The sequence below is a fragment of the Halichoerus grypus genome, chromosome 6 (assembly GCF_964656455.1).
Source record: "Halichoerus grypus chromosome 6, mHalGry1.hap1.1, whole genome shotgun sequence".
NCBI lineage: Eukaryota > Metazoa > Chordata > Mammalia > Carnivora > Phocidae > Halichoerus > Halichoerus grypus.
The window spans coordinates 101,840,674-101,866,766 of NC_135717.1; the positions used below are offsets into that span (position 1 = coordinate 101,840,674).

General features: G+C 41.5%; 1 protein-coding gene across 1 annotated transcript in view; it reads left to right on the forward strand.

Moving 5' to 3' along the window:
• Positions 1 to 20,755, forward strand: part of CCDC91 (coiled-coil domain containing 91) — a 360,167-nt gene extending 339,412 nt beyond the window's left edge. Inside the window, exon 13 of the mRNA XM_078075819.1 lies at positions 20,304 to 20,755. Coding sequence (XP_077931945.1) covers positions 20,304 to 20,408 — 105 coding nt within the window. The 3' untranslated portion in view covers positions 20,409 to 20,755. The remainder of the gene's footprint in view (positions 1 to 20,303) is intronic.
• The last annotated feature ends 5,338 nt before the right edge of the window (positions 20,756 to 26,093 follow it).

The following is a 26,093-nucleotide window of genomic DNA, read 5'->3' on the forward strand; positions in this document are numbered from 1 at the left end:
ATTATTTTATAATATAATATAACTAGACAAGATACAACAAACCTCAGGAGAAAGTCTGGCCTTTACATTATTTTACATTATTACTTCCGTGAATATCTTACCAAGACCTACCTGGGTCTTGTTCCAGAGAAGATCACATCAGCTTCAACAACAATTAAGATTTGTCCAGTGTCTCATGTTCGTAGGCACTATACAAGATACCAGGGATACAAACACGATGAGGATACAACCTTTTGCATTCAGACTGCTATAAAACTACTTCCCAGGGTTATGTTTAACCATTCAAAGTTGGAAAATTGGACTAAAAACTTTCTCTCTTGCCAAAAGTATGTGTTAATCTGTAAATGGTGCGTGTGCGCGCGCACACACACACACACGCACACACACATTGGGTGTATATGTCCTGCATTGTCATGCATTCAGTCTATATGAATGTTATAAATATGTATCTACATTTGAAGGGGTAGGGGCAGAGAGAGAAAGATACAAGTCACCACAGTCCTCAGTGGATCTTTCACTAAATTCCAAAATCCAGACAGAATACATTTATAATCAGGGCAGTTGTGGTCTACCTGCTACTATCTTGCACAGAATAAAAAATGGCTCCCAGATCATAGGAAAAGCGCATAATTCACTTCCAGCTAGTCTATAACTGGTAATTTTCCTTTTCTTTCTTTTGAAGGATGGGTTGAAGTTGTCTGAAATGAATTAGTGCAATAAGAAAAAAAAATTGCCATTAAATTTTATTTATACGTTGTATTACATTGTATTGGCAATTCTTTGTACTAAATCAAGTCAGATTCTATTAAATTACTGTGAATGCCAGAAAACTGCTAAGCAATCACATAGATGTTTCTTGGTTGCACCTGAGTCTGTCTCTGGCCTAGGTTTGCCCCTGGGTGCTGACAAACACCCTTTGTACTTATTGTGGGTGAAAACACTAATTAATGGAAAACCTGGGCTTAGCTTTTCTTCATTTAGTTGAATAATCTAGCTCTTGAAATTATCAATACTAAAGAGATAATTATTAATGTTTCTATCATACTTTTCATGACTAAGGTGTTTTTATTTTACATGCATTGCATCAGAGTGGCTGATGGTGTTATGCTACATAATAAAAATGTAAAACTGGTTAACTTCTCTAAGACATGCTGGAATCATGTGAACAAACTACCATCCAAACTCCAGTCTGTGCGCTGATGACAGACATCACATTTTTTAATATAAAAAATCCTTTTGCAAATATTTTTCTTTATAAAATATTCTTTTTTAAAGCCACAAGGATTCAAAACTCCAGATTACTCTTGGAATTGCCTACATAATCTCTAGGAGCACTTCGGGAGTCTGTGGCTCACCTGCATTGGAATCACTGGGGATGCTCGTTAAAAATGCAGATTCCTGGTTTTCTACCTAAATGTACCAAATCAGAATCTTCTAAAGCAGGCTTCAGAAATTTTCATTTTAAACTTATTTTTCAGATGATTCTAATACACAATAGAGTTTGAGAACTTCTACTGAAGCATAATTACAGTCATTATTCCTGAGCACTGGGAGAGTATCTCTAAACCATTACAGAGATGACCCTGACTTTATCAAAGCGACACCTCAATAAGCCCCTTTATGTTTGACCTCTTCACCTCTAACAAGCATTTGAATAGCAAATTAAGTTTAGCTGATGGTAGAAGCCAAGGAGTTGTAAATGGTAAATGAACAGCAAAGGGATAATGAGAGGAATAATTTTTTCTTAATTTGAAGTATAATTTGAAGAAACACTGAACATCAGTATACTAATGGGCTAAGTTTTTGAAATGACATTGAGTGCTGGCTTCAGGAAATATTAAAAAATAGTGAATTCAGAAGCTTATGCTAAGGAAGAATTTGAATATACACAGGAACATGAAGCAGGTGACTGGTGCGGAAGTGAGGCAAGAGACTGTCTATCACTGGATGGAAAGAAGAGAAAGAGGGGTGTGGAGAGCAGCGTTTGAAAACAGAAAATAACCTTTACAAACATTCCTTAAACCCAAGGTTAAGTGGTAGTATCCTGTTTTGCAGTTTCAAAATTTGAGTCACAGAGAAGTTCCATGAATTGCCAAAGGTCAGTCGGTTAGTCAATGGCAGAACCAACCCTACTCCAGTGACTCCAAACCCGCTGCTTTTTCCACCTCATTATATTGCATTTTCTTTTGTTTTAAGCCTTCCAATTAGTTTTCAGCCCATCTGCGGATATCATATCTAAGTCAATTTGAATTAATGTGGCAGGACCTTGGGTAACCACATTAGTATTTTTGAGCCTTTCTTACTGTTTTTTCCCCTTTAGAATAATTACAAACTGCTGTGTTTTAATTACGATTACTTTTAGGATGCTCCAGATTTCTTCCAAACAGTTGGTTTTTGTATTTTCTGCCTCTACCGTTTCATCTCAAGAATCCTAAACTCTCCTGTACCCCAGTGGAATTTTTCCCTAAGAAGAAACACTGACTGATATAGTCCATCCGAATGGCAAGATGGAGGAGCACAGAAATAGACCCTACTGAATCTGAGGTGTAAATGCTTTCAGGTAGCTCCCCTGGGTTGAAAGCAGTATCAAGCAATATTCTTTTCAAAGCCAGTTGGAAGCAATTTACAGGCAAGAAACAATGTGGTCTATATAAAAACAATAATTCTGATTTCCATGTGTCATCTGTGTGTTGCACAACTGTGTAAATTATTCATAGAAACAGAAATTAGGAAAAGGAAGTAACTCTGCAATATGCTGTGATTAAAGAATCACTGAGCATCCCTTACTTGGCTGATGGTTCGCATCTAGGTTTGTTTATAAAGAAATTTGGTGTAGCTGTAATGGAATGGCGCCTTCTAGAACACAAAAAGAAAATAGATAATTGTATTATGAAGGCAGCAGTGCCTTTTCCATAAATGACCCAGTAATCAGGTTTTTCTTCCCATTAAGAGTTATCTCCCTATGGTATATTTAGTAAACGAAAGAGATTTTTTATTTTATATTTGTTTCTGAATCATCCCTGATTGCTACTCCCCTGAGATATAGTTCTCCTTCCTTCTCCTCGCTGTGTCACTACCGCCTTTTCGGAGGATTCCATAGAAGAGTTGGTCAAGAAGAGATGAACAGGGGCCTCCCTTCTTTTCATAGTTCTATCATTTCTACTTCTTTCTTTCTTTCTTTCTTTCTTTCTTTCTTTCTTTCTTTCTTTCTTTCTTTCTTTCTTTCCTTTCTTCTTTCTTCTTTTGTTGAGGTATAATTGACATGTAACAGGCTATACGTATTTAATGTTTACAACTTGAAGAGTTTGGAGTAAGTATATACCCATGAAACCATCACCACCCTTAAGGTCATAGACATACCCATCACTGCCAAGGTTTCCTCCCACCTACTTTGTAATAATAATAATAATGATATCTTTATTATAATAATAATACCTTTACAATAATAATCATCATCTACTACTGTATAATAGATCTCTTGAACTTGTTTATATAAATGAAACTTTGTAATCTTTAATTATCACTTCCCCATATCCCCTTAGTTCCAGCCCTTGGCAATCACCATTATACCCTCTATTTCTATGAGTTTGACTATTTTTGGTTTTACATGTAAGTGAGATCATACAGTATTTGTCTTTCTGTGTCTGACTTATTTCACTTAGTCACTGTCCTCCAGGTCTATCCATGTTGTTACAAATGCTAGGATTTGCTTCCTTTTTTTTAAAGCTGAATCATATTCCATTGTATGTACATATCACATTTTCTTTATCCATTCACCTATCATTGGATATTTAGGTACTTTCTATATTTTGGCCATTGTGAGTAATGCTGCAATGAACATGGGAGTGCAAAGTAGCTCTTTGAAATCCTGATTCCAATTCCTTTGAATAAATACCAAGAGGCAAGATTGCTGGATTTTGATGACTGTTCTATTTTTAATGTTTTTTTTTTTTTTTTGGTTTAATTGTTCGACCATCCACTTAATATTTCCATAGTCCAAAAAAATTCCCACAAATTAAGTCTTTCCAGGTAGGATACTATAGGTACCCCAGTTCCTAACTTTATTCTTATCCCAAGTTTTACTTTTCTCTCCAAAATATAATGTTCTTCTTTATTCCTTTACTCTTTGCAAGTAAACCTACTTTTTGGGAAACTTCACTCATCCACAAGGGTTATCACCCCAGGATTCATTCACCAAGTTCATTAAATTTCTTAATGTCTAAGCTTATTCTTAGAACCACTAAGATTTAGAAAATAAACACATCAAAATTTGTGAGCTGCAACAAAAGTGGTGCTTAGAGTGAAATTTATTGCATTGAATACATATATTAAAAAAAGAAGAAAGATATAAAATCAATAGTCTAAGTTGCTACCATAGGAAACTAAAAATAGAAGACAAAGTTAGGTCCAAAGTAAGCAAAAGAAAAGAAATAAGAATTAGAGGAGAAATCTATGAATTTGAAAAAAGGAAATCAATAGAATACAATAAATTAATAAAATGAAAAGCTGATTCTTTGAAAAGATCAATAACACAATAAGCTTCTATTCGGGCTAACTAAGAAAAAGGGAGGACACAAATTGCTAATATCACAAATGAAAGAGGGGATGTGACTACAGATCCTGTGGATATTGAAAGGATGCTAAAGAAAACTATCAACAACTCTATGTTCACAAATTTGACAGCATGGATGAAATGGACCAATTCCTTGAAAGACAATTTGCCCAGACTGACATAAGAAGAAATCTGAATAGGCCAATATCTAGTTAAGAAATTCAATAAATAATTAATAACCTTCCAAAACAAAAAGCAACAGGCCCGGATGGACTCATGATGAATTCTACCAAACATTTAAGAAAGAAATTATACCAATTCTCTACAATCTCTTTCAGAGGACAGAAGCACAAGGAATACTTTCTAATTCATTCTAAGAGGCCAGTATTACCCTAATACCAAAACCAAACAAAGACATTACAAGAAAACTATACATTAATATCTCTCATGAACATAGATGCAAAAATCTTCAACAAATATTAACAAATTGAACCCAAAAAAGTTTAGAAAGAAACACAATGACTAAATGTGATTTATCCCAAGTATGCAAAGCTAATTCAACATTCAAAAGTCAATTAATATAATCCTCATATTACATGCTATTGATAATATCACCATTGATCATATCAGTAGATGCAGAAACAGCACTAGACAAAACCCAACACACATTCATCATAAAAGTTCTCAGCAAACTAGGAATAGAGGGGAACTCCTTCAACTTGATAAAGATATATCCACAATAAACCTAAAGCTAACATCACACTTAATGATGAGAAACTCAAATTTTTCTAAGGTCAGGTACAAGGCCAAGATGTCCTCTCTCAACCGCTCCTTTCACTATTGTACTGGAAGTCCATGCTAATGCAACAAGACAAGAAAGGGAAATAAAAGGCATTTAGCTTGGGGAGGAAGACATAAAACTATGTTTATTCACGGATGACATGATGGTCTATGTAGAAAATCTGAAAGAATCACCAAAAACCTCTTGAAACTAATAATTACAGCAAGGTCATAGTATGCAATTTTAATATACAAAAGTAAATTGCTTTACTATATACCAGCAATGAACAAGTGGAATTTGAAATTAGAAACACAATACCATTTACATTAGCACCTTCCCAAAATGAAATACTCAGGTTATAAATCTAACAAATAAGTAAAAGATCTATATGATAGGAGGAAAACCATAAAACTCTGATAAATTAAATCAAAGAAAAACTAAATAAATAGAGATATGTCATGGGAAAGAAGACTCAATATTGTCAAGATGTCTGTTCTTCCCAATTTGATCTATAGATTCAATACAATCCCAGTCAAAATCTCAGTAAGTTATCTTATAAATATGGATAAATTAATTCTAAAGTTTACATGGAGAAGCAAAAAATCCAGAGTAGCCAACTCAATATTGAAAAAGAACAAAGATGGAGGACTGACACTACCAACTTCAAGACTCACAATAAAGCTACAGTAACAAGACAGTGTGGGATTGGAAAAGAATAGACAAATTGATCAATGGAACAGAAAAAAGCCCCAGAAATAGACCCTTATAAATACAGTCAAATGATCTTTGACAAAAGAGCAAAGGCAATAAAATGGAAAAAAGGTAATTTTTTCAACAAATGGTGCTGATACAACTAGACATCCACAGGCAAAAAGAAAAAAATTAATCTAGACACAGGTCTTACTCCCTTTACAAAAATTAACTCAAAATGGATTATAGACCTAAATGTAAAAATGCAAAACTATAAAACTCCTAGGAGATAGCATAGAAGAACACCTAGGTGAACCTGGATTTGGTGATGGCTTTTTTAGATACAACACTAAAAGCATAATCCATGAAGGAAATAGTTGATAAGCTGGAATTCATTAAAATAAAAAACTTCTGCTCTGTGAAAGACAATGTTAAGAGAATGAGAAGACAAGCCACAGACTGGGAGAAAATATTTACAAAGGACACACTGGATAAAGGACCATTATCAAAAATATATAAAGAACACTTAAAACTCAACAATAAGAAAACAAACAACACAATTAAAAAATAGTCTAAAGACCTTAACAGACACATCACCGAAGAAGTTGTATAGATGGCAAATAAGCATATGAGAAGCTCTACACTCATGTTTTCAGAGGAATGCATATTAAAACAATGATGAGATACCCCTGCACACCTATGAAAATAGCCAAAATCTGGAAGACTGACAATATCAAATGCTGACAAGGATGTGGAGCAACATACATTGCTGGTGGGAATGCAAAATGTGCAATCACTTTGAAAGGCAACTTAGTGGTTTCTTACAAAGCTAAGCATACTTTTACCAGACAGTCCAGCAATTGTGTTCTTTGGTATTTATCCAAAGGAGTTGAAAACTTATGTACACACAAAAACCTGCACATGGATGTTTATAGCAATTTGACTCATAATTGTTAAAACTTGGAAGCAAACAAGATGCCCTTCAGTAGGTGAATGGATAAACTATGGTAGATCCAGACAATGGAATATTATTCATTGCTAAGAAGAAATGAGCTATCAAGCCATGAAAAGACATGGAGGAAATTTCAATGCATATTAATAAGTCAAAGAAGCCAATCTGAAAAGGCTACATACTTTATGATATCAACTATATGACATTCTGGAAGAGACAAAACTGTGGACACAGTGAAAAAGATCAATGGTTGTTGGGGGTGAAGAGGAAGGTAATGAATAGCACAGAGGATTTTTAAGGTGATGAAAATACTCAGTGTGATACTCTAATGATAGATGTCATTATACATTTGTCCAACCCATAGAATATACAACACAAAGAGTGAACCCTAATGTAAATTGTGGACTTTGGGTGATTATAATATGTCCACATAGGTTCATCAATTATAACAAGTGGGGGATGTTGGTAATCAGGGAGGCTGTGTGTGTGTTTTGGGGGGAGGACAGGGGGTCATGGGACATCTCTATACCTTCCTCTCAATTTTGCTGTGTACTTAAAACTGCTTTTTAAAAAATAACTCTTTTATATAGAGAAAAGAAAAAAATAAGAAAAACCTAAATTACAAACCTTGTGATGCTGCTTCCTTAGCCTCACAGAGTCTGGTCACAGCTTTGAATCTACCCCCGAATTGGCCTAATTAAGCTCTTACACAGATGTCCCTCTGGCCAGTCTCTGCGGGGTAGCCAGGCTTCAGCTCAGAGCCGTTCCTCCCTCAGGCGCTCCCCAGTCTCTGGAAAGGTGGGTGAATGACAGTCTGTACTAATGCAGCCACTGAAGAAATGATTTAGTTCAGTTAATAAATTTAGAGTGTTAGTGTACTAACCCTTAGTAATATGATCATCTTATGATGTTATAAAATCACTCTTGCTTTCCCTGTTTCGGGAGGGGTAGGTAATACCAGAAGATTGTGTTGGGATGTGGATAAGGTTTGAAGGAGGTGTGTTGAAATCTGATAAAGATAGTTGAAAAAATAGCTCGGAGGTTGCCATCATTTAAAATTAATTGTGAAGGGGGCACACCCCTCCCCGACTTCTCAGGCAGCCTTCCATACGGAGGGAGCTTCACAGGTGTCACCTCCATCTCTCTCTGCCCCATTGGTCACTCAGCCTCAAGGCCGCTACCCTGGTTTTCAGATTGGTAAATTGGAGATAAATATAATAGTGACTAAAAACCCTGTCCTTCTTCCCGACGGAGATGAGCTTCCACCTGAGAACTTGTCTCCACCCTTCCCGGGGGGCAGTTTTCTCCCCACCAGTGAGAGGCCTGCCTCAGGCACCACCACCCACTCAGTCAACACCAGGACATTCCGCTGCCCCTGGCCTGCAGCTGTGTCTTCCGACTTAAGCCTCCGTGACAGGCCTTTATCTCTGCTTCTCCCCTGTCTGACTTTTCAAAATGTGTATCAGTCTCAGGTGGAAGCAAGATGCTCTTTATTGGGTCGCTGGCCCTCCAAGTCTCCAACGACTGTGAACTCTTCCTGGGAATCTAGTAAATACCACACACCAGCCCACACGATGGGGATAAAAATGATATAAGGAGTGTGGATGTTTCTCAAGGTTCCTACTTTGTATTAGGTAGAACAGCAAGTAGGTGAATCTTCCTGCAATCACACATAAAGGGGTGAGAGAGGAGAGTAAGAGAGTCTGTGGTTCCCCAGTCAGTGGTACAGACGGAAGAGCGAAGGAAAATCAGAGCAGAGAGATCTGGGCTAAGGCCTCCTCGGGAGGGAAGACTTCTGCTGAGCTTTAAGGAAAGGGCAGTCCACGCATTCCCAAAGTGCAGTGTGCTATTCATGGAAAGCTAAGCACATCGAGCTGGTTCTATTGCAAATATGTATTTATAATTACATCCTGTAAGTAACCGAAAACTCAATCATTACCCTAAAAAAATGTGGAACCTGCCGGGGCAGACACATTCTGTCTCACCCTCACCCCCTCGGCGGCCCGCACGACCGGTGGCCAAGTTCACCATGGACGTGTGAGCCATTTTTGCACTAAATAAGAAGAAAAAAGCTCTGAATGCTGGTGCCCAAACTCGGGCCTCTCCGCGTAACCACAAGGAGCACGCTGAGCAAAGATGGAAGTGACTCTGAGGACTCAGAGCCGGAGAGCATCGGTTCGAGTGGGCCGCGCGGGAGCAGACAGGGTGGCGGTCGACCCGGCCTGGTGCACCCCCGCCCTGGGAGCCGGCTGCGCAGCCCCCCGAGACAGCCCTGCCGTGAGCCTCCCCCTGCCCACCCCCCGCGCCGCCCCGCACCCAGGCCCTTACGAAGCAGACGGGGTGGGGCAGAATGCCAGCAGGAGGCACGAAAGCATCATCGGAGGCGTGAGAGGGGGCGTGCTGGGGGGGGGGGCGGGGGGAAGAGTTCTGAGGTCCCTAAACCCCGGTGAGCCTTGCGGATTGATCTCCTAACGCCACTAGCTCCCATGAACCCAGAAAGAAAACTGCACTTTCAGTCCCGATGGCCCTGTGACAACACTGTTCCTCTCAGCGGCGCACGGATAGTACTGATGGGCTTCGGCATGGTTTTTCTAAGAGTGGTACAGTGTCCGGGCTGAGCCAGTCACACGCGCCGGCTCAGGCCTCCCTGTGGCCAGTACCAGGCACTTGCCTTGCTGCCTGCGTTGTACATCGCAGAAAAACGAACTCTAATACCAACCTTACATTTGGGAGACGGGGGAGCCGTTTACAGGCTCCGGCGTGCTTTCCCATCCCCCTCATTTAATCCTCGGGTCACATCTGGTGCTGCTCAGGCACAGCTGGAAGATCAAGTGCTGGCAGACCACATCTGGAAGAGAGATACATCTGGCACTCTCGCGCACACCGCCTCCGTTCCTCTCACTCTCCCAAAACTCGGGACAGGGAGTCAAGACACCTGGCTTCTCAGGCGCGGGCCAGCCTTTGGCGGACTGAGTTCAAGGGCAAAGTCCCTTCTCTGGGTATAACTGCGTATTAGGTGATTTCTGAAGTTCCTTCCAGCTCCAAGATACTATTATCCTGTGACAACCTGGAGAAGTAGACAGAAAGGATATTCCCACAGAGGGAAAAAATCCACGCTTTCAGTTAAACTACACTGATTACTTGGACAGTATGTGGCTAAATAAGATTTCAGAAATTGATAGCTTGCGGACAGGATTTGTCCTAAGGCCCCATTTTATTTGGCTCCCAAAGCGTTTTATATATAAATGTGCTGCTATATCTTCATTTGGGAATATTTTACATAAAAATTCACATTTTCAAATTCTCTTAAAAAAACGGGTCTGACAACATGACAATAATTGGCTGAAATGGGTTCGTCATTATATTGCCCTTTCAGTTAGTGTTTTTCAACCTCGGCACTACTGACATTTTGGGTTGTATGATTCTTTGTTGTGGGGAGCTGTCCTTGCATTTTGGGATGTTTAGTGGCACCCCTGTCCTGCACCCACCAGATGCCAACAGCAGGAGCACCTTCCCACTGTGTGACAACCAGTTGTGACATTGCCACATGTCCCTTAGGGGGCCAAATGGCCTCAGGTTGGAGGTTTGGGAAACTTTGGGGTAGGCATTTAAGATAGCGAGCCTTGGAAAGCAGAATTTTAGAGCTGGGAAAAAGATGAAGTGAAACCTTCTTTTATGAAGTAGGAAACTGAAGCCCATCCAGAGAGGTTAAGTAATTTGCCCAAGGTGGTACAACTGGGACAACTAGCAATAGCTCTAGGACTGGGACCCAAGTCCTCTGAATCCTTGTGCAGTGTACTTTCCCCTCAACCTGCTGCCCCCATGGCCCACTGCCTACCAGCTCCTACCTGCTCTTCTTACCGGTGGGATGGTCCCTTGTCACTCTCCCACACATGCAGTCTGATCCCGGCCATGGTGTATGGGTCAAATGGAGCAGCTCTTCACTTAAAGGGAGCATCTCCTGGGTCTACGTGGTCCCTACTGTCTCACTCAGATAGGAAGGGGGATTTCATAAATATTACCTTATTCTCTGTTCGAGTGATTTAACATAGGATTTTCCTCATTCCCAGCCTATTGGGATCACCAGGCTCTGCTGCATTCTTCTGCGTTCCACATTTCCTCCTAAAGCCACTTACAAAATGTGCCGCCAGACCCAAATGTTTGTTTGAAGTCATTTGTCACTCTGAAAACTCCCCTGGAATGTGGTCGTTATACAACAGTTGGATGACATTGTTTATACCCTCAGAATTTGTTTCACCATCTCAGGTCTCATCCTTTTTGATAAAATCAGTTTTAGAACATATTAATGATTTCCCACAAGAGATATTTTCTTCACAGAATAAGAGATTCCTCTGATGTCAGAACGTTCCAGACAAGGCTCACTAGCCCAGGAGCCTCCAGTGCTTAGGTTTTAGTTGTGGTTCTACCACTGTCTGAGCATATGGCCAAAGCAAGTCTGTAGCTTACTTAACTATAAAACACTGTGTTTCAGGGGCTCCTGGGAGCTCAGCTGGTTGTGCGTCAGACCTTGGTTTTAGCTCAGGTCAGGATCTCAGGGTCGTGAGATCGAGCCCTGCATCAGACTCCGTGCTCAGCGTGGAGTCTGCTTGAGGATTCTCTCTCCCTCTGGCCCTCCCCTCACTCAACACACACACTCTCTCTCTCTCTCTCTCTCTCTCTCTCTCTCTCTCGTTCAAATAAATAAATAAATAAATCTTAAAAAAAAAACAAAAACAGAAACCCACCATGTTCTGATGGCCACTTAGATCCCTTGAATCTCTCACATTGAGGTATATTCTTATTTTATCATTAGTCAAAATGTCCATGTGAAATTTCTCCCCTTATTGAGTCCTGCTCTAATTGGTCAGACTATTTTGTTTCTGACAGAGAAAGCCCAAAGACACCTATTGTAAAATATTATTCCTTTACACAGCCACAGGGTGACTGCTCCACAGTTTAATTTGAAATTTTTCTCATTGTCAGTGAAATGCGATCTTAGTACTTAGTACTTTGCCAAAATGTCAAGTAATTTTTCACTCAGGGTATGTCCTTCTTGGATGTCCTGCTGAATGTAAGAATCATCTGAGCATGGAATGATGCATGAATCACCCTCCTCCCCTACCACCGTTATCGATTCTCCCTCCCAATGTGGTAGGACATGTCTTATGTCTTCCTAGATTGTGACCTGGAGTGATGGAGCACTGCCTTGTGACCGCTCACCACTGCAGAGTCCCACTACCCTGTGTGTGCTTATTGGCTTGGTTTCTATTCTGGATCTATTTCTCTTTGGCATAGTTTTCTACTGTCTTGGCTTCCTATTGTCTCCTTCCCTCCCCTTCCCTTCGCTTTCTTTTCCATCTGTTCTGTTCTTAGAGCCTGAGGGAAAAAGAATCCTTGCATGGAAAGTAATGATAGCAGCATGGCAGTGTATACAAGGGAGATGGGTAACATTCCTTTGTGTAATGTTTTGGGAAAGCTTGTTCATGAGGTATGCTTGGACCAGTGGAGAAGGGAGAGAGATTCGCCAGAAACCCAGATGCCCAAATTGAAGAAATGAGTTGGGCATTAAGGGGGGAGTGCAATTTGGACTCCCCCAACACACACCAAGTTGTACATGTAGAACCGAAAGACCGTCCACCAGTGATGATCTGATCAGGACTGGTTGGGGGACTGGGCCAGGCTGAGGCCCCCCAACGAAGCCTTCACTCCCTAAAACCCAGCAGGACCGGGAGGCCAGGGCAGTGATGGTCACTTTATCTCCAAACCTCAGTCATTCTTAATCAGACCCACATTGGGAGTCTCTGTGTGAAGGCACACACACCTTTTTCTTTTGTCTCTATATCAAGAATGAAATAAAATAGACTGATTTAAATTTTTGCTTATTATTAAAAAAACCTACCACATTAACTACTACCAATTGAACCTTGACTTTATTCCACCTTTTAGCAGAAGATCACAGGGAACCGTAAGGACAGTTGCTGGCTGTCTTTGAGTTTGTATTCTCTTTTTCTTTGTCAGCAAGACAAGTCCTGAATTTTAGCTGGGCACAGGGCATCCCCGGGGAAGGCTCTATCTTACAGATTGGTGTGACCACGTGACTGTGCTAGCCAATGGGATGCGAGCAGGAAGATGTAAACAACTTGCAGTTCACACCCCAAAAAAGGGAAAGATTGTGCCCAACCCTTCCCCTTCTCCTTTTTCACTTGCTGGAATGTGGAGGCAAGAGTTGGGAACAGACAGCTTAGCCCTGAGGTGAAAGATGAGTGTTGAAGATGCAAAACAGGATCCGGGAGCCTGGTCCCAAACTGGGGAGCTTCCCTCTCAGCTCTGGACTGGTTGTGTTCAGACTGTATCATGAGCGAGAAAAAAATCCTGCCTCTTTTAAGTCGCAATTATTTTGACTTTTGTTACAATAGCCAGACCTGGTTTCTAAATAATACTGGTATTCATTTTTATACCCTTTTTGCAAACAGGCATCTGGACCTCAAAGAGACAAGTAACTTGCTTGAAATTGCTTATAGGACAGTCCCCTTAAGCTGCTTAACTATGATACTTTCTCTTAGAATTCCTCTCTGAGATGAAAATGCCAGTGAAATCATGCAGCTCTTTCCCCTCACCAAAGGAATAGCCAAATCTGAAGGAGACGTGCATTCCGGAGCATCTGCCTGGCTGAGTGGATGAGGGTCCATTCTCTGTGAACTTCCATCCTGGACTCCCACCTCATCAGAGGCTGAGTTAGTTTTGAGGTTCCGATAACCTATATGGTAGGTCAGTAAATCATAAAAATGATCATTTTCACTTAGTATCAATTTCCTTACCAGCATTTTACACTTAAGGGCTTAAATGTGGAGTTTTATGTATTTAAAACAGAGTCATTTAGCACTAGAACAGAGATTATGTTGCAAGATATTTTGTTTGTTTATTTAAGATTTTTAAACACTGTATGTTAGTGAGATTTGGGTTGTGAGAGCCATCATGGCATCTCTGACTTGTTTTCTGTTCTGGGGTACCGAGGCGCTTGCTTGTGAGATGCCAGAGGTATGGTGGCCAGGGTTTCCTTCGGTCCTCTCTGACAAAAAGAGGATCCATCTTCACGGTGATCTCAGCACTTCTGATGCCCTTTGGAAATTAGGAAACAACTCAATTATACCTGTGAGCCATAACTTGATCTCAGTCATCTCCGAAGCTATTTCCAGGTTAGTCAGAATCAAAACGGCACACAGAGGGGGAGGCAGGAGCAGATTTTCTTGCCCTTCTGCACAGGAGTGGAAGTGACTGAGTAGTGAAAGCCAAAGCTGGGGATGAAAGCAGGGACCAGAAGAAATGCCAAGAGAGCCAAGATAGCAAGGAGATAGGGGTCAGAGGTCAAAACAAACAGGGATCCAACCAGGCTGGGGAGGGTTCATCCACACCAGCGCTGAAGCTTTTTGAGGCTGAGGAGAAGGAAAGTGTTAAAAGAAAATTTAGAGAGCTTTACTTGATATGAATATTTTACTGAGTGAGAAATGAACTGGTCACAATCAGGGGCACCTCAAACCCAGGAGTATGAAGCTCAGGGGCATGATGTTATGGCATGGCTTAGAAAATGACAATGATGAAGTTACTTGACCTTCACAGTGATTGGTTATTGCAGTGGGGGTTTCCAGATGGCAGGGGATTAGTTAAAAGTGCTTATCTTATACCATTTTAGGAAGATGTTTTAAGTTTCTTTGATGATTATCATTGGCATTTACAAGAAATAACCCAAGGTAAGTTCCATGGATGCTCATATAAATAAGCTAGATTGAGTTTTGCTTACTTGGCTTAAATGGTTCTGTCTGCTTGGGAGATGTTTAAGCCTGGTCTCCATTTTATTTTATTTTAATTAAAATAAATAAAAATTGTTGAGTGTCTATTATGTGCCAGTAAGTCACATTTTCACACAAATCCTGTGGATGGTATAATTATCACCATTGCTTAGCCGAGAAAGATGGTCTCAAAAAGTTAGCCCAATGGATGTCACACCACTGATGAATAGTAGATCTGGGATTCAGACTCTGGTCTAATTCCAAAGCCTGTGTTCTTTCCATCCATAGCAATGACTAGAGAGCAAGAAGCCTGCCGAGACAGGGCAGGTTGTAATGAACTGGATCAAGTTAACAGGGAGTCAGACCTGGACTTTGTGTAACCGCATGGGGACAGGGTAACATCTGGCACAAGACTTTTAGGGAGTGGGCTATCTTTGGGAAAACACATTGATAAACTGCCCTGGGTGTGGGCTAGGAGGCCTGAAGGTCAAGGTCTGGAAGATAAAGGCAAAACCAAACTTCTCTACGATTAAGTTAACTAGAATTTGGGACATGAGCAAGAAATCTGACAGAAGAGGGGAGGAGTTAGAAGAAAAGAGGGGGGCCGGCACATGATAGGAGGTGGAAGCCACAGAGAAATGTGGCCAGGAAGTGGGGTCCTGGTGATGAGGTAGCTGAGAGGTTTTGAAGAATAGAAATGGGTACTATTTTGTCATAAGTTGACTGTTTGCCGCACTGTTAACTCCAGCAGTTGCCTTAATTGTCCTAAGAAAGTGTGTCACACACACTCGCATGGCCTTGTGTTTGAAACAGGCTCATGTGGAATGTCCCAGCAGGAAAAAAAGAGAACTGCTTAGTGTAGAGGAAGAGGTGACAGCTGACAGGAGGACGGGCATAGAAAGGAGAGGGTTCCATACATGGAGTGATTCGACCTTAGCCGGCAGTGGCCAGGACACTTAGAAACAACCTCCTGCCCACATGTCAAAGATGAACAGCGATTCTGAAAGGGTTGCTGACTGGCTTACCTCATAAGGCATGAGAATTCAAAACAATTTCATGTCAATCTGAAAGGGCAAGTTGACTTTAGTTGACATCTGGTTTATGAAAAGAAGGTATTTCTGAAAGAGCTACTCAAGGATGAAGAGGGTGACCTTGGGCGGCTGTCCATTCCCATCCTTGATAGGGTTTAGGCGGAGATAGTATGGCCATGGTAGAGCAGATTCAAGTGTCGGAATGGACGAACTATACAACCAGTTGAACCCCCTCCCAACCCTGAGGGTCCTGATTCTAAGCCTATCAAAGCAACTTGAATTAAGTATCCAAGCAAACAGGAGTTGATTTGGGAGTGCACAGACCAAGCTCAGCGTGAAGGAATGAAGTCCACTCAACGGGTTAAAAGTAATACTGAACCATTAACATTCAAACAATAGATAAAGTCGCCCTGCTATTGAGACCCGCTTCTGGTTCAATGAAGATGTTCTCATGGGCTCCCTGCCACCCCATGACCAGTGGCATGGTATAGGCAGCCCAGGGTTTGTTTTCTGAGCAGGTGGGCAGATGTGCCTATCGGAATGGCAATTCAGGCCTCGATGTCTGCTGTAGAGGCATCTAATGTTGAGGACTATTTTGTCTTTTGAGATTAGATGTCTAAACCCTTTGTCCCAGCTCGTTAGTGAGGTCCAAGGGCTGGAGGCACCCAGAGGGAGTGAAAGCCCACCGGCTTCTCAAGATATGGAAGGGAAAGAGGGAAAGAAGCAGCAACAACTGGCTCTCTTTTCTCCCCTGCCTCACCAGAAAAAAACCACACCAGATGCTGCTTCAATCCTCGACTGTTTGCAAGGACAAAGTATATACCAATGGATAAAGAACAACTAAAAAGATTATACTGAAAAAAAAAAGCTTCCTGGATTTTCTCTCAAAATGTGCCCAGAATAGTATATGCCCGCAAGTTGGAGAAAATTACCTAAGTAAATATGATATCCTGCCAATGCTCAAATTTTGTCTCAACCAGGGATGAAGCTAGCTTGGGTACGCGAAATTCATAGATAAACCATAAACTTACAAAAAGCAGACTTTATTGGTTTGAATTTCGGCTTGTAAGGTATTTCGCCACCCACTCACGGGAGAATGACAGCACGTAGTCAGAAGTCACAGGGGAGGGAGGGCAGCAAATATCTTACATCAACCACAAACTAGACATCATCCCAGGAGAGTTGACTGTAGACCTCAGACAGTTTCTGATATTTGAATTAAGAATAAAAGTTCCCATATGAAGCCAGTCTAGGAAAGGCATCCTTGATGATTCTCAAAAACTCTCTCATGTGTTAGATTCCTCCACTGAGCAGGACTGAACACATCTGGGGAGGGGGGTCACACCCCCTTCGATTAGGTTCCAGAGACCCAGGAGTTCAGTTCTTGCCCCAGAGCCTCCTCCCTTCGTGGTAACTAAAGGTAAATTGACAACCTCACTTAGTAAATCTGGAAGACTGAGTCACATTTAAGCTACAGCTTGGCTTTAGAAAGGTTTTCTTCCACGAAACTGTTTTTGAATTAGGGAAAGACCTCCCGTTCTTTCATTTAACAAACATTCTGAAGTCCTTCCTCCAATCCAGATGTCATGCTGGATTCTGCAGATACAAAGATGGAGACGCCATCGATGCTTTGGAATAGCTTGGAGCCTAGTGAATAAGATGCTCATGCAAACGAGGTTAAAGCCCGGTAAGTGAGTTTATCAGGGATGCACAGCGAGTGGCATTTCAGGAGGAAGGAACAGTACCTTTCAAAGGTACCAAAGAGGGAGAGATTATGACAGTGGCAGAAGGAGAACAGGTCAGTGCCAGGGTCAAAGTGGTACCTCGTCCTCTCTGGCTACATCAGAGATTTCCTGGAAAATGAACAAAGGCATGGTGAAGCTCAAGTGCTTTCCTGCATTTGAAGTTCAACAAATCCAGAGATACTGACTCAGAGCAAAAGGAAATAGCACATCTTGACTGATTTCTTTGTGATACCCCACAACAAGTGCCGAGAGACGTAAGGATTATTGTCTCTGGAATAGTCAGGGCCACTTCACGGGTTGTGACCTGCAGCCACACAGGGCTCCGTGTTCGGAAACCTCTGGTCTTGGATACATGCTCTGCGGTTGCTATCTTGAAATTCTTTACAACATCATGGCCAAAGGGTCCTGCATTTCCTATTTCACTGGGTCCCCAAAATGATGTAGCTGATCCTGAGGAAAGGACATTTTCAGAGAATTTGAAGTAGTTCAGTATTGTATACAAAGAGGAAGGAGGGAGAGGTGGCTGATGAGGTTGAACAGGTAGGCAGGGGCATAGATTGAAAAGCCTGGAAGTCTGGGTCCTGGGACTGAGCCCTGCATTGGGCTTCCTGCTCAGCAGTGAGTCCGCCTCTCTCTCTCTCTCTCCCTCTCCCCATCACTCATTCTCTCTCTCAAATAAATAAATAAATAAATAAATAAATAAATAAAATCTTTATTTTTTAAGATTTTATTTATTTATTTGAGAGAGAGAGAGAAAGCATGAGAGGGGAGAGGGTCAGAGGGAGAAGCAGACTCCCCGCTGAGCAGGAAGCCCGATGTGGGAGTCAATCCTGGGACTCCAGGATCATGACCTGAGCTAAAGGCAGTCACTTAACCAACTGAGCCACCCAGCACCCCTAAATAAAATCTTTAAAAAAAAGAAAAAAGAAAAGTGTGGAAGTCTTGCTAAGCATTTAAAATTTGCCTCTGAGAGAAAGATAGTCATGGAAGACTTTGAAGAGGAAAGTAACACGAAGAGATTGGACTCTTAGATCACTCTAGTGTAATGTGAGTGATGGAGTGGAAATGTAACAAAGTTTTTGCCATTTAAAAATCAACACTTTTCATTGTTCAAATTTCATTTATCAGGTCTAAATTTTTGATCCATGTTAAAATGCAAAGGTCTCCGAGAGGAATAACTGCTAGGATTAATGTACATTTTAGGGTAAATTAAGCTAGCAGGATCTGTGAGCACTTTTGAGAACCAGAGGTAGGAAAGAGCGAATGGAAAACAGGAAGCCAAGGGCTCTGTTTGGAGGCAGGAGCCATAGAGAGGCTGAGCCTTAACGGGGAAGCTTAGGCTTGGGGTTTTTTTTTTTTTTTTCCCCTTCATTTTGCACAAGACCAGCCTGACCCACACATAAGAATTTGTTTCCTAAAATTCCTTTTAGCACTCCCTATCCAGAGTCCTTTAGTGCAGTGTTTCTCAGAGTGTGGTTCCCAGGAAAGCAGCACTAATATCACACGTTAGAAACACCTTCTCTGCCCCATTTCAGGTACACTGACTCAGCTGGGGTGGGGGCGGGACCCCACAGTCTGGGGCCACCAGCTCCCCGGGTGGTCCTCGTGCAGCTGAGAGCTGATGCATCATTACAAGTTATCTGTGTCCCTGAAACTCAGACCTTACAGGAAAAAAAAAAAAAAAAAAGAGTGGACATGCCTGTCTGGTATTAGAATGGATAATCAAACGTGATTTTAATACCAAGAAGAGATTCGGCTTTGTCCTAAACATGCCTTTGATGGAAGTCTATTCAGTGAGTGATCGAAGTTATAGATGATTGCAGTGTCTTCGTAGGTGGTAATTCCAGCATTCCAGAATGACTTTAAAAGGTCATATTTTATTAAACAGATTCTGAATCATGCTGCTGGAGCTAACAATGGCATTTAGCAAAACAAGATAAAGATGATTCTTTTTTTTATTCCTATGCAAGCACGGTTGTTATAGGGGAAGGATTTTTCACGTGTGCCATCATCTTCCAAGGGACAATCTGGAAAATTTCATTTCTTGGTGTCTTACATCGCACTAGTAGTACCAAGGCTATGTTAATGCGTGTCCAAAAGTTGCTTTCGTTTACATAGTCTATAATATTTCTGAAAAGGAGTCTAAGTTGCTGTTAAAGCCATCATTTCTCAGATTCTTTCCATTGTCTTCCATGAGTAATCCAATACACATGGAAGGATAAAAGAGTAAACACTTTTGTGATAATCCAAATTTTTCCAATGGAATTTTAAACAATCTGACAGTTCGGTCTTGTTAAAAAGTGATATAAAATAAATGCTTCTTAGCAAACAGTTGTCCAGTAAATATTATAATTCTGTCTCATATTCTCACAGTGGATTGTTTTCTGAGTCTTTCAGTAGAATTCTTTCAAATTAGAGCTCAATGATCTTCTTTATATTTTATCCAGGGTTTGAAATACATGAACCTGTCTCTACTTACTTGAACAATGGCCTCTATTATGGTGTCTTTTTCTTTAAATCCAAATATTATACTCAGCATTTTAGGAATTCCCTATTCCAAATACAGGCAATTAAATTGTCTATAAGTTATTCAGAGCCTTAGAAAATGAAATGAAATAGGAGTTTGTACTTTGAAATGAGTTCAAAAATGTGTACCATTTGTCAATGCTAGTCTCTGTCAAATAGTCCTCATTATCTTCTGGTTCTGCTGTTAACAGACGAAATAATCTGACACAGACTTCTCTAACAAAAATATTTCCTTCTAGGAGAAGTCTGGCCTTTCTCAGCAATCAGGAATCAAATTCTTGCCCTTGAAGATGGGAGAGAGAATAGAATGCTTCTTGGTGCCATATAAGCTGGATGAAGTTTGAAAACATCCCCCAGGATACACAGGGGGACATGCACAGACATTTGCATTGCTTTCCCCAATATTCAGGACGAACTTGGAGCTGATAGCCTGGTACTCCAGAAGAAGAGGGAACCAAGTGTGGAGCTTTGGAAACCCTGAAGGTACTGTCTGAGGCCAGGGCTCAGATGCAAGGGTCACATCACTGGCCTGACTTTCTTTGGCCTCAGGACTCGGAGTTGCGACCAGAATGAAAGTGGTCAGCATCTTTTTCAGGGACTGTTTACCCAACCCCCTTTGCACTTGCCCTTTTCACTTGGGGTCCCCAAAGTATGGTTCTGTTCTTACTCTCTCATAAACTTCAGTATAACCAGGAACTAAATGAGTGTTTATTGAACCAACGTACAGGAAGGAATGAAAGAACAGTGGTCTCCTTAATCATTTCAGGATATTTGATTATTAACCTAAATGAATTTCTAATTAGTAGGCTTGGAGACAGTGTGAAGAAAATGTTTGGGAGCAAGAGCCTCTTTCTAAAAGCAAAGAGGCTGGGGTCACAAACTCATCTCTTTTCTCCCCCACTGCCTCCTCCTCCTCCCTCCATATATTATCCTTCTTGGTGGGGGGTACAACACAACCATCAGTGCTACTGTTTTCCTCTTCCATCAGAGTCTTGTCTCGTTCCTGAAACCCACACTGTTCTGTCTTCATCCGTCAGTAAAAGGGTGGGATAGGAGAACAGGGAAATTGCCTACTGAACAACAGTTCTACTTAGATATCCTAGAGGGACTATAAATGCCATCTGAAAAAAATCACTTCCTACACCCGTACCTGCTCCTTATGCTGAAAGACCTCTGTTATTATGGTATCATCACCCAGTTGGCCAAGTGAAGAGTTTGGAGATACTTGGTTCCCTGGGTGGTAGTGAAGCTACCATGAAGGCATGCATGGGGGTTTGTATGCAGTGCAAAGTGTGGGAGGAGGAGGTATTTTGGAAATCAGAGATTACATCTCAGTGACAGTGACAATGTCTCCATGCTGCAAGAACCCTAATGCGTGTGAATGTTTCAGAGACAAAAGAAGGTTGTGCTAGACAGACATGAAGCCAGGAAGCACCACGGTCCCATCTCCTATAGAACACAGTCCAACAAGCAAACCAAAAGTAATGGGAACCGATTCATGTCTTTGCTCAGTTTCCCAGGAAATAGTCAAAGGTGGGGCTGGCGTAGATGAACTACCTTTTCATGCCCAAGAAAAGTAGCAGAGTGTTGTCCAAATCCATTCTCCCCCTATTCACCATGTTTCATACTCATCACTCCCTAATATCTTCTGAAACTCCCCCCACGCTCAACTCCCAACTTCCATTCCCACTCTCTTTCCAGCATAAATCTTCCAGCTTCTCCAGACTACCCCCAGCTATTAACTTACACCAAGCTTCTTGATAAGGTCCAGGTGAATGTGTGAGTCTGCGTTTGTGGGGGGCTCCTCCTGGAGTGAGGGAAAGGGGCCAACTCACTCACGTTGTCTCTACATGCAGTGCTCCTCCTCCAGCTATCTGCATGGCTTCTGTAAAAAACAAAAAACAAAAACAAAACAAACAAAAACAAACAAACAAAACCCAAAAACCAAACAAACAAAAAACCAAAGAAGAAAAAGAAAGCAAAACTTGAAAATAAAGAAAAAAGGGAGCAGTATGTCTTTTTAATGTGCTATAGGTACATTGTTTCAAAGGCCCACATAAGTGTTATTTAGGGGAATGTACTCTCTTTGACTGTTTACTATTGATTAAAAGTCCTAGATGTAGCGAAGTTTCTTGTTAGTTTGTAGATTCTTTTTCCAGGAGAGACCAAATAATTTCTGTCTGTTAGAAAGAGAACTTCAACGAATAGAGTTTATATAGAATATAGTAGGACATTAACCAGCTTTGTCTCTAACCTAACATTCTTTCTTCGTTGAGCACTCCATTTTTAAACTTCCTGTAAATGCCAGATTTTTGAATGCCCCTTGAATCAGTCTTAACATTTTATTGATCCTTTACTACTTACTGAGTAGAATGAATCTTTGACATATGTTCAGTTTCTATTTATATGAGAGTTGTTTTTTGGCTCTTTGAAAATTCTACTGTAACAACTCTCATGGAGCCCTAGCTTCCCTCAGATGCCTGCTCAAATGCCTCCTTCCTGTGGAAGTATTTCTTGACCATGCCATAGGAAATAAGACGCTTGGCATTTCCTAGCTCCCTTCCTTTGCTTCCCCACAACATTTATGTCCACCTGATATTTTATTTTGATTTTTTTTTTTTTTGTCTCTAGCCACCAGAATGGAAGCTCTGTGACTTTAGGGACTCTACAGCCCACTCCCTGATCAATAGCTGGTATATAATGAGTACTCAATGAACATCGAATGAATGAATGAGTGAGTGAATGAATGAATATATTACTATCAGGCATCCCTGCTCCTCAAAGGATAATTAGATTGTATACAGCCCTACACTTGGAATTTTGATGCATATTAAAAGTACTAAAGTTGTATTTATTTTTTTCTATCTCCAGTGAGTGACTTCTTCTGGGCCCTTTAGTGAAACAGTTACCCTTGCAAGTTCAGTTTTCTGAACTTGCATGTGGCACTTGAACTTGTCACAGTAAAGACCAATATAGAGGCCAATGTAAGTGGCATTATCATTATCATTGTTGTCTCACTACTTCTGCTGTTAGTAGCTCTTGTTGAGGATGACAACTTTCAGGCAGGAGGAAGGCTTCCAGAGTCTTCAAGACTAAAACTCAACCTGAAAACACCTTCCTCTTTACTGGAAAGCACTTCCTAGGAAAACAGATTTTTCAGGTAGTTTTACTTCAGGACCAGTGGGCCTCTCTCCTCGTATAGCATGTTAATAAAAAAAGAAACTAACTCATGAAGTATTTTACTAATGTGCCTAAAGAAGGGATGGGAAAATGCACGAGGACGTCTCAGAGCCAAACTGAGCTCAAATATAGGCATACATCTCAGCAACACCGCTGAGGAAAGCATCTCCTTTAAATACATGTTTGTACCACTTCAACATCAGAAAAACTTTTTCCAAAACAGTTTTTTTTCCACTGCCCAATAGCTAGAAATTTCTTAGGAATGAGTGTCTTCCCTAAAACAACAAACCGTCTTCTTTTAGCTCTGTGCCCTCAGAGAAAATAAGACCGCCTCAGAGATTTGAGTTTCCAAAGCCTCAGCACTTGCAGACAGTAAGCGGAATAACAGGAGACTTTACCCATGATCTGGTGGTACAGTGGGAAATCTGTTTCTGGAAGCTAAAATCAATGGGAAATCCTTGAGCTGGGAGACTCTGAGGTTTAGCGGCTTAGATAGCAGAGCTGGTAATATGCTGACCAAGAGAGCTGAAGAAAGCTCTACGTCAGGAAGCGCTTCTACTGAGACTACATTAGGAACACTTTACTGATGGTTAGCATTAGAACGTCTCTATCCAAGTTCAACAGAAATTACAAGACTCCTCAGATTACTTCTCAGAGGAGCAGGGAGCATCTTCCATGCTAAAATCAGAAAGTGGAGTGGCCTGGAGCCTCTTCTAGAGAAACGTTAAGAGTTACCAGGGCATTCGATTGGGTTCACCTCGGCAGGAAGACCCTAAGAACGCTTTTCAACTCTCTCCTGAATGCTCCCTCTTTAAATTCCTTATTGACTATCTCCACTTTCCCAGATCAAGTCAAAAATCTCAGCCAGCAGAAAATATCCTCTTACTATAAAACAAAAATGTGGAGGACTTCTGCCCCATGCCACCAAAAGACTGGTGAATGGGTGGTTACATTTTTAGTGTCCTCGTGTACGTAGGCTCATGCTGCAGAATGTGCACTTCTCAGGCTGACAAATTGGAAACTTCTCTTCTGTAGGTGGCAGCAGACCCACCTGAAAATTATTGCTCCTGTCAAAATAATACTGATGGTTAATAGTTACTAAGCATAGAGAGAGCGTAGTGGTAAAGAGCCTGGGCGGTGGAGTCAAGATGGATTCCTGACTCCACTGCTGATTATTTGTCCGTTTCCTAAGCCAGTTACTTAACCAATGTATGTTTCAGTTTGCTCAACTGTAAAATGGAAATCTACGAGGAAAATAACAATGGCAAACGATTTCAGTTGTTTCCGAGGTGCCAAACATTATTCCAGTGTTTTGCCTTCATTAACTAATTTAATGCCTTCAACAGCCCCGTGAGGTGGGTGCCTTTGTTAGGTGCCTCCTGAGTCTCCTGCACTCTCCTGTCTTGAGCGCCAGAGACTCTGGATACCTGTGAAGGACGATGACGTGTTTTTTGGGCATGATCTCATTTCATCCTCAGAGCACCCTTATGAGGAAGGCACTCTTCTCTGACCCACGTTACACCTGAGAAAACCGAGGCGCAGAGAAGTTAAGTAACTTACCCAGTGGTGCTGGGAATGATAGACTCTAAACGCCCTGCTCTTCAATATGATGCATCATAAGATTTCTTCCCCCGGAGCTCCCCCATTTGTTAAAGGGGAATGAAACCAACTCAAATCACATGTTTGTGAATGGGAAACATTTTAAAAGGATGGCTGAAGAGCTGCCTTCAGTGCTTGCATCAAAATAAACAGATCTGATAGACACAATCAAAATCTCTGGCTTTAATTTTGTTGTTGTTGGGTTTTTTTCCCCCTTCGGTACAGGATTTTATGATGAAGTTTCCATGAGAAAAGGGATCCTGTGGTCATGTAAAATAATCAACAAAAAGAATGTAGGAAAGGGTACTGGTAAGCCATATGAGGAAATCACTAACAAGATGTTTGTCTCCATACTGACGTGAAATTACCCAAACGTAGGATTTCACAATCTACAAGATGGCAATAAATTGCCCCTAGAGGGCGCCAAAGTGAGCTCCTTTTTTTTTTTTTTTTTTTTTTTAAATCTGTGTCTGTAGATTGATCTGGACCTCCTGCATCTCTGAGGGTTTCTGGATGGTCCTCAAAAAGCCCCTCAGGGCCTTCCTCTGGTTTGGGGTGTGGGCCACGGTCACCCAGAAAGCTAAATGCAGCCGCTGGGTGATAAAAGCCCTGCGGTAAACGGACTTCCAGCTAACCGCAGGGCAGCAGAGAGCGTCTAATGCAACCACAAAGTGGTTTGCTGGCACAGAACTTTCCCAACCTTTGGAACGAGATACCGGGGGATATTGTTTAGTCTCCATCTTGGAAATCTTTCTCTTGACGAGAGGAAAGTTCTGATAGCCATCAGTCTGAAATCAGCTGGGCACAGCCTTAGGTGGAAGCAGCGGGACAAGCAAGTGGCATCTCACCACCTCAAAACCTACGGTCTTAAAGGAGCTGCTTACGCAGTTAATTACGAGACAGGCGTGCATACGGATGCCGGCGGGGATTGACAAACTGCACGTAGACTCCCAGAGCTCTTTGCAATATGACATTTGTTTTTCTAAAAAATGTCAAGAGACATTCCATTTTAATGCAGAATCAGGAGTCCTCGGTGAACTTCGGGAGTCTTCAGGTATGCATGCAACACCTAGCATGCTGCGGTCAGCCCGACAGGGACTCCTTGTAACAGATGCCCTTTGTCAAGGTCACTGTGTTGAGTTTGAACAGAACCATTGGCCTCTTGCAATCGGGCTGCCGCTTCGGGAACCCTGTTCTGAAGGAATTGAGATTGACAGTGTTAAGACCTTGAGTTTTTTTCTTTACAGTAT